General features: G+C 39.6%; 1 protein-coding gene across 1 annotated transcript; it reads right to left on the bottom strand.

The window, feature by feature from the left end:
• Positions 1-589: 589 nt before the first annotated feature.
• Positions 590-9501, bottom strand: Syn1 (Syntrophin-like 1). The gene is made up of 8 exons (XM_073082587.1): positions 8729-9501; positions 6665-6859; positions 5648-5865; positions 5211-5296; positions 4794-4901; positions 4147-4322; positions 2523-2713; positions 590-1201 (listed from the first exon to the last, which is right to left on the bottom strand). Exons 1-8 carry the CDS (start codon positions 9222-9224, stop codon positions 1094-1096), a joined length of 1578 nt encoding a protein of 525 aa, XP_072938688.1. The 5' UTR covers positions 9225-9501; the 3' UTR covers positions 590-1093.
• Positions 9502-10348: the final 847 nt, after the last annotated feature.

Consider the following 10348-nt stretch of genomic DNA (forward strand, 5'->3'; position numbering starts at 1 on the left):
CGTTTACCTAACATACTATATACTTTATACGAAGACCTAAATTATCCACACATTTCATCAATACACATTATGATAATCACACAAAAATAAATGCAATATTACATTCTTTTTGAGAAACTAACATTTTAAAGCCCGTCCTTATATTGGTGTCTATTTTAGGCCATTAAATTACAACTTGAAACGAATTAAAAGATGACTCGATCTTTAAATATTAACTATCATAATAACAACATTAAATGGAATATTCTCGTTAATTCTTGACACACAATACGTACGCTCTTATCAACTAACGATTACAGATCTTAGTACATTAAGAACACGTCGGAATACATTACAAAACTAAATCTACTGGAATATAATCGTTTACAGCCACGTGGTACATAAATGAGATTTTCATTGTCATGTTGAAGGCAGATCTGTGAGGATAGCGGGTTGTGTTATACTTTTTTATCAACGGAAATATGTTTTTATTCATCCCGTAATTTACATTTGTATTTTTGGCGGCAAGTGGCAATACTCAACTCCTTAGAAAGAGTCATTTTTTAAAAATATTTGTGAGAACCACAAAGTTAATTTAACAAGTATTTCATTTGATTTTTATCAAGTTTCTATTTTCATACTTTTGTATGCTTATTGTTAGCTGATCTATAACAATTTAACCGTATTAAAATATATAATTAAGACATTATCCTGACTTTAAGTGGATTTAAAACTCCCAGTAAACAAAATAAACCGCTATCCCATTTTCACTTTAAAAAAATCATATAAAAGTGTTACAAAAACAACAACAACACATATAAAACAATCAAATCGCCATACCGTGTTCGAATCGCATCAACAGCTGAAGCGAGCACGCGTGAACTAACTCACGAAGCCGTTCCAACCGATACCAAACCGATACCGTTCAGTCCGATCCGATCTAGCTGAAGCGCGAACGTTACCATTCACTCGTAACGTGGATCGTTCCTATTATAACTCACACTCACTGGATTCACGATTCAGTCCGTGCCGTTCCGCCGGGATCGTGAACGTCGTGCGCACGTATCACTTACGATCCATCAGCTTCGATCCGGTTGGATCCGGTTACATCCGGTTATAGCGGGTGCGTGGCGTTCTCGCCGGGCAGCGAGTGCACGCGCGCGGACAGCAGGTTGTGCAGGATGAACACGGCGGGCTTCGGGCTGCCCTCCATGTCTAACTCCTGTGGAATATCACAAAGATTTTTTTTACGTAACGTTTTTGGAGATATAATTTACTATGATATTTGAGGGTGTTTGTAAATTTAAGAGCGGTAAGTATTGAAATTTTATTTTCATAAAAATGACTTTTGTCTTTTATTTATCATTTATCCCCTCCCTTATGGTTTGAAATCTATAACTACTGCTTGATCTTCATTCAATAAAATTTCGTTCGATAAATATCAAGTCTATTGATAGGTTTTATACACATCTGGACCTTAAATACGTCGTTTTTGGTGAAAACGCACCTTCATTGTCGTCGCGGTACCGCAGCCGTTGACCCCGCCGTCCCCACAAGCTATGCCGACGAGCTAGGGGTGGATTACAGATGTCCATGAGCGGCAGTAGACACTTACCATCAGTTTTTTTTTATATAATATAATTACACTTTTTATATAATATAATTACAATATAATTACACCTAAGCGATAAGGCAGATGGGCTACCTGATGGACAGCAATCACCGTTGCCTATGAACATTTGCAATACCAGAGGAGTCGCTAATACATCGCCAGCTTTGGAGGAGAGCTCTTTTTTTCCACCCTTTTGAAGAGCCCATAGCGCTCTGGGATTATCTCAGAAGGAAGTTCATTCCACATTGTGCACGTCCCTGGCAAAAACGCCTGTGCAAAGTGAACCGTGGAAGATCGCCACGAGTCCAAGTGGTGTGGATGGAACTTCATCCTTCGGCGAGTGTTGCGATAGAGAAATGGTGACGTAGGCACTAGGTCAAAAAGTTTCTCAGAACACTCACCATTGTAAAGCCGGTAGAACACGCAGAAGAAACACATGTCCTTCTGCAAGCTTAAAGGTTCTAACCGATCGAAGGTCCTGGGGTCGTTGACGATTCGGATCGCGTGTTTTTGTACGGAGTCAAGTGGGTTAAGTTGGTATTGGGGCGCCCCTGCCCAGAGATGGGAGCAGTAAAATCGGCCCGAAACAATCCCGTTCTCGATATCGGTGACGGTGCGGTGGACAAACGACCTTTGGGTGCGGAACCCCAAAAAAGAAACTCACGAGCGTGTCGTCATCCGCGAAGTGCAGCTAGAGCGCGTGGCGGTCGTCTGCTACTACTATGTTTCATAATAATAATAAAACTCACGAGCGTGCCGTCACACGCCACCCGCGCCCAACCACACGGTCACGTTCGTCGGCTACTCCTATATATTAATAATAATAATAATAATAACACTCACGAGCGTGTCGTCGTCGGCGAAGTGCAGCCAGAGCGCGTGTCGGTCGTCCGCTACTCCTATATATAATAACAATAACAACGACACTCACGAGCGTGTCGTCGTCCGCGAAGTGCAGCCAGAGCGCGTGTCGGTCGTCGTCGGCGGAGGCGCGCAGCGCGTGCAGCGCGCGGCGGTAGAGCGCGCGCGCGGCGCCGCGGCCCAGCGAGCCCGCCGCCTCCCACACGCACACGCCGCCCGCGCCCAGCGACAGCCGCGCGCACGCGCCGCCCACGCGACAACCTGCACACGTAGCACGTGACGTCACACACAATACAGAATACGTTGTCGAACGCGGATATTTGTACGGTAACATTACATAGCATGAAAGTATATTATAATTAACCTTTCAAATCTTAAATTAGTGTGACGATGACTTAAATAACAGAATAGAGAATAATAAACCTACAAAACAGAAAACTATACGTTATTTTCGTATGTCTTAAGTAATAAACAAAGTATTATCGTGATGCCAATGACTGAATATTATATTTATTATTATTATTATTGTAAGTATTTTAAGATTGTTATTAGTTTTAAATATAATTCTCAAAATGACTTACAAATTTAATTTGTTGAGAAATGTACAAGATAAATTATAAAGCACATAAGCATGATACCTCATGTATGACGTATGTACGTACAGTATACAGTAAAACCCGTTTAAGACGATTTTATAGGGACCCAACTAAAAACGCGTCTTAAGCGAGAAAACGTATTAAGCGGGATAAGGCAAAACTATAAGATCTTCAATAGATTGAATTTCGTAGGGTGCCACGTTATCATCAATGAAAGAATATCCAGGAAAACCCTGCAATATCACGGGTCCTTCTTCTTCTTCCACCACGACGTCAACCCCGTTATTCCTGAAACCTGCTTTCTTGAAACAATTATGAATGGTTTCAGGCATAATTGCTTCCCATGCCGCGGCAATGTTTAAAATCGCATCATGCACGGCCAAGGTCGTTTGCCATCAGAGTGTTCAACTTCTTGAAGATAACGATAAATCTTGTCCAATAACCTTGTTTAAGGATCTTTATGATTCCCTGATCCATCGATTGTAATTTGCTTGTCACATTTGGAATGCGCTGGTGGGTTGACTGGCTTGCGTTCGGCATTCGAGTGTTCCTTCAGCCAGTTACGAATTTAGCGTATTAAACGGGATGACGAAGCGTATTAAGCGTTAAGAAATGTATGAAAACATGTCTCAAAATGCAGGGACTGGCGTAAAATGGCGTATTATGCGAGAAATCGTATTAAGCGTGATCGTCTTAAGCGGGTTCTACTGTACTTAGTATTAAAATGTGTGTCTCAACGTAACACTTGTAACATCCCAATAATAATTTTCATACATTTGGATTTCTGTATGTAATAGTAAAACTTATTGTTTCCTTTTCGGGTTATTAAAATGTATGGCTTACAAACAAAATATTCACGACCCAAATTCTAGGTGTCAAATTTATTTGTATTTTGCAAATATTAACTCGTATTTTCAAACGGCCCCAAGAGAATTAATAAGACTTCAATAAATATATAGGTGAAAATAATGTAAAAAATTCTTGCACGCAAAAGTAAAGAAGACAACCGACACCCAAGCGCCATGTAGTTCTCGTTAAATTATCAAATCGCCGCCTAATATGTTCCACTCAACAAGCAAACGAACAGCGTGTACTCACGGAACGTAAACTCGGGCTGCGCGCGCACAGCGTGGTGCGCGCCGTCGACGAGCGCGCCGGCGACCGCGGCGAGGTCGTGCGGCGTGTCCGCGCGCAGCGCCCGCACCGCCAGCCCGCCCGGCGTGCCCGCGCGCACGCCCAGCGCCGCCGCGCCGCCGCCCGCGCCGCCCGCGCCGCTGCAACGACGAGAATAACGGTTTGTGTGTTTACAAAATTAAATAGCGAAGAGAACATTAGCACGATAATGTTGATACAATAAGGAAGAAAATGAAAATACTTTATTGGAATAAGAATATAAATGAGTGTGGTAATGGAATGACAGTGTGAATAATAGTAATAAAGCAAAGAACAAAACAAAACAAATATTGCCGAAAAGTAGAAAAAATAGACATAGTAAGCCAAATGTTGAAAAGAAGTTAACAAATTAATTTAAAATATACAATTACAATTATAAAAAGGATACAAAATATTAAAAGAATAATGACGTCATTGTATATAAACCATGCGATAACCAAATTACTTATATGTAGTAGTGCCTTCTAGAAGGTTGCTTAGATAATCTGAACATATCTGCCCGTAATCTGCCCGATCAAGACGGCAGAAGATCGTGGTTTACGTGTATTCTCTCTACAAGTACACATTTCTACCTGGAATCTCCGGATCTTCGCCACCATGCGAGTCGTGTCGCCGCGAGACCAAAGCTCTCGGTTGGTGCACACCACGCCTCCGCCGACCAAGGCGCCGCTTCATACAATCTGAAAATATGTATGCACGTAAATTCAGAATCCTACAAGATAAGTCGATTAAAAATACAATTACATAGTAATTAAAAAAATGTATAATCATAAACAAAATATTGTTTCTATTAGACTTTTAAAATTAAATATGGATTATTCTACTTCGCGAAAAGAGATCACGCAACATGTATCATAAATTACGCTGTTACAGTTTTATAACATCTTTGATGTATACCAACCGCAAACTAAGGTCACCAGGGCACCGTCACACGCCCCGGGCCATTACCATTAATTTAGGAAGAAGATCTCACATTGTCAATATCTCACCTCAATTCGCGATCTGTAATAGCAACGAACGTGGGTACCCAGCCTTCTGAGTCGTCAGAGCTGTCCGAACCGCCTGATGCCCCAATCTAAAATGTTAGAAAACAGATGATATTAGTATTAAACCACACAATCAATAAACGTATATAATATCTGTATAAAATCACAGAAACAAAAAAAAAAATAGACGTTGGTGACATTTTTCTGATTAAATTATTAAAATAGTCTTACATCTCAGGCCTTTTTCAACAGTATCGCACGGAGTCGAGGCAGCGCACTCGCCATGGCCGCACGAGCCGCACGCCGTGTGACCAGGTGCAGTGCACGATGCCAGCCCGCCGCCGTCACCGCGCACGGAGCTCACGGGGATAGGGCGCGCACGCCATCAAAAACAAGCCCTTGTATTGTGTACTTCCTTATAATATAACTATTATACTCACATGGTCTGTAGGAGGACGTCTCGCCAACCAGCCAGCATAGCGCACATCGCCGAGTATCGCACGCAGTCGGGGCCTTGCACGCGCCATGGCCGCACGAGCCGCACGCCGCGTGGCCGCGTGCAGTGCACGATGCCAGCCCGCCGCCGTTACCGCGCACGGAGCACGCAGGGTTAGTGCGTGCACGCCGTCTGGCGAGTACACTTCGATTGTGCGCTCCTCTATAAAATTTAAAGTACAAAATTATTGATAACTTTCATCTTACTTAATAAATAGATACGTATATAATAAATGCGCAAGAAATCTTTATATACGGAAGATAAGTATTTAGTGACTTGTTAAAGATTAATCCTCTAATCTAAAAGACCAAAGTAAGAAATGAAATGAATTTAACATTTAAGTTCAATTAAGAAAATTATAATTATAATGTAAACAATAAGCATAATTTTATATTCACTGTTTAACTTAAACTGCTCCTAAAAAGTAATTAATTGCAATTTCTTTAATTCATCATTGTAACCAGTTACAGAATAATAAACTTTTTTTTGTGGAATTCAACCTTCAATTTTAAACCTACTTGATCATCATGTTTATTCTAAAATAAATGTAATGGTAGCTTCTGTTTCAAATTTCTATGTTACTATCACATAACAAAATGCCAACCAAGCTTATCTCTCCCCATAATGTGCTAAGTGGCTTAACTTCCAGATAAGCCACACCACATTTACTACTACAAACTGCATATAGACATTAAGAGACAAACATTTTGAAATTTACTACAGAATCACCAACCAACTTTACAATTCATAAAGATATTTCTTTTACCAGACTTGGTCATGTTTTTAAGCATATGTATGTGTATCTTTGACACATTCTACAGCCTGAAATACTTGTCGGATTTTAACGCAGTGCCGTTGGATTCGTCTAAATTGTGGGTGTGACATGGGTTATATCTTTAAGCAGTCGAGTTTTAATTGTTTTTATACTAATTCTCTAGTATCGTCAATAACGTTGACTTACCAGGATCATGTTGCCTGAGGTTCTTCGCCACGCAAGCCATGAGAAGCGGCACATAGCGGGTGTCAGCGCGGCGTCGCCTCGGCGAGGGTGGGGACGGCGGCGTCTCCACCATGAACCCTCTCTGCAGCTCCCACCCAACTTCGCTGATGATGGACGCTTTGCGGAAATATGGCGTCACTTCCCGAAGATATTTGACTGGAAAAAACCAAACTCATATTTACTTCTTATTAATGTATTACCGGTGCGGTACAATCCTAGAATTATATAGTATACAAAAGCTTATTAATTTTTAACGAGAAACTCTTTTAGTGCGCGTTAAGAGGGATAAATAAGATTGGTTTACGATTTTTCGAAACGTAAACAATTATGCTGGGCCTTCATGTTAAAATAAAAATATTTTGTTATTATCAATCAATAACTTGTTTCTCTCCCAACTTCACACCGTATCTAGATTATGATAGAACTTTTAATCCTGGAATATAATCCCACCTCAAAGAACTAATAAAATCCATCCTATCTTTTTACATAAAAAGAAAATTCAAAGAACAAGTTTTCCACTAAAATGCAACTTCAAACTTGTTTAGTAATAGTTGTAGAATAAAAAGTCTTGAACATAAGTTTGGTTAAATAGTTTTAAAGTCAGTATGCACAGCTGAAACAGAGCTGTAGTTTTTGTAGATAGACAGTGAAGAACAGCCTCACCTTGACCAAACCTGCTAGGCTTTGCATTAAGCCTTGAGCCAAATTGGTGCCATAACACTTTTAACCTAGTATGGCTTAATTAACACAACACATACAATTATAATGAACCACTTGTGTGAATTTTCACCTCATACTCCTGAGAATACATTGAATGCACCTTTAATGAAGAAATTAATTATTAGGAAAAAAATAATAAAAAACAACCAATTTAAGTGTCACTAAAATTCATATTATAAGTAATTGAAATAAATGTTTTTATGACATAAGTCTGCGATCAACTCAACAATTATTTTGCTGGATAATGACATAAAACATGTCCAATATGAACACTGAATATTTCCTTAAACCAAATTACCATTACACATTATTGAGACTACTTTTATAAAAAAATATCAATATTCTCCAAGGAGAGAACCCGTTAAGTGTGTAATTTTCTCGATAGATAAATATACCTACCCAAACATACAGACATACATACTTAAACATTACTCATGAGTTCATTAACACTGCATCTGCTCGAATTGGGGTTAATATGTGGGTTGAGTCAATGATGTAATTGCACCAATTGTCCCACATATGTACATATTGTATGTATACACAATACTAGTTATTATTTTATGTCAAGGACTTATGTGGAATAGTTAGTATTACGGGACACAGCAGAGACACCCTAGTGGTTAAAAACCAGCCTCTTAATTGGCAGGTCTGAGGTTCAAATCCCAGGCATGCACAGGCATCCCAGGATTTTTATTTTTATTTATTTATTTATGCATAGATAATTGATATAAAAGGCTTATAAATAAAATTTCGTGCAAAGGTACTGCTTATTCCTGATGAAATATCTTCCAGCAGACCTTTAAAGGAGATGGGTTAACAAATGTTTGATATGCGTGCACGAGACTGAATAAAGATATGTTATTATTTATTTTAATCATACAATACAGACATATAATACATTTTTAAAGTAATTAAATTATCAGTTGCTCTAATGGTGAAAGAAAACATTGTGACAAAACCTACAGGCATGAGATCTCATTAAAAAAGGTCTTAAAGGTGTGTGAAGTCTATCAGATCATATTTGGCCTGCACAGTGGACTATGATCTAAACTCCTCGCATTGAGAAGAAGCCCATGTCCAGCAGTGGTCACAGTCATAGTAGGTCACAGCACTGGTTGCTCGTACCTTCGATGGCAATCAAGATACACACTTAATATATACAGTACCTTCTTAATCTGCAATCCCATGGGTAGTGTATGAATACTTTATAACTTTTTAATTGACAGAATTAATAACTATTTAACTTGTTTGAAATGTTGCTCTTCTGTGGTTATATATAGTTGTAATAATTAAAAGAAAACTTACCTTCCAACTGAACCATTTTGCCCGCCCTTTTCAAAGCTTTAACTGCCTCCTCATGTGTCGCATCCTTCAGATCTTCACCATTTACTGATAATATCGCATCCCCGACGTACAGCTGCTCGGTCAGGTCCGCTGCCATGCCCTTGAAGATCTTCGATATTAATATCGGCATGTTATTCTCGATGCCACCTTTGATTGATATACCCAACCCATTATTATCTGATTTGACCACTTGCACTAGTCGTTTCTGGTTCGCGATAGCCTCGGGAACCTCGGTAAAGTCACTGTTCGGCGTCTCCACATTGTTGTTGTTCAGTGTACCGTTCAGAGTGGTAGTTGCATCGTACCCGTCGTCGAGGCACACGCTAATGTAGTCGTCCTCCAAAGAACAGTGGACTCGATACCACACGCCGCGTACTAGTGTCTCCAGCAACCCGGAACGGACGCAAGTAGCGTTAGGACTCTCGCTGCCCCCGCTAGATGCACCGTTCTCCACCATACTTCCAATAATTATGCGTTTTTATCAAAATACACAAACAGCAGCACTCCGCAAACAAAACGCAAATGCGCGGAAATATTCCCAATAGCGATTTTTTGCCTCAATACATCCTACTATATACAAATCTGTTACTCGATTCATAAAAAATATAAGTCAATGGAATAGTAATATTAAATAAATACAACTTCATTACACAATCAATATTACAACACTTATTTGACTTGACGACTAAAGTGAACTGACTCGACTGACGTTCCGCCCTCACTACAGTCACTACGAACGAGAAACGCGGAAAAACGCGAACCTAAACTTCTATCATATCATACCATGTAGCAAAACACTATATAGCTAAAGCACTAAATGTTGCCTCTTTCTCTTTCATAATATCCAAGCGAGAAAGGGACAAAGAACGTATAGCATAAAATTGAATGGAAAGACCGTATTTTCGCGTACGCTACGCAATGCGCAACAAGAAGATAGACAGAACTATTCTATGTATGATTATATTGCAGCCGGCCTTAAGCTTATAAACATTAATTTGAATATTATTTTATGTTACTTTCATAGTCGTATTTATTTTTACTAATTGGAATATTATCTTTTAAAAGTTTGAATATTTTATCGAATTACAGGTTCTATGAAATTGTTTTAAAATACACTATAATCATACTAAATATTATTTATCGTGGCCTCCCAATACTTGCAATAAAAGCTAAAAAAACAAGAAAAGCAGTTTCAGTAAACATTTATTAACCCTTCAAACTCCTAATGTAATGTGACTGTAACTTCGATCACTAATAGGAAAGGACTGTAACGCTGTTTGTCCACTGCACCGTCACCGAGCCGATACGCCGAAGTAGCGTACATACATTTGCTATAGCAGCTTGTCCACCGAACGTCCGTCACCCGAGCACCGTCATCCCATAGTAAATGTATGTGTACGCTACTTCGGCGCCGTGATTAATTATCGGTATCGGCTCGGTGACGGTGCAGTGGACAAACAGCGTAACAATATAAGTCTAACGTACAATCCAATAACATCGCCATCCCTAGTTGACTGCCGTTTGTTTTGAGTGAAATGTCATTTTGTCTGTCAGAAAGTAAACGTCAAATGTCAGGTTATC

The sequence above is a fragment of the Epargyreus clarus genome, unplaced genomic scaffold (genome assembly GCF_041222505.1).
Source record: "Epargyreus clarus isolate Ecla_fem2 unplaced genomic scaffold, WU_Ecla_fem_2.2 ptg000018l, whole genome shotgun sequence".
Classification (NCBI taxonomy): Eukaryota; Metazoa; Arthropoda; class Insecta; order Lepidoptera; family Hesperiidae; genus Epargyreus; species Epargyreus clarus.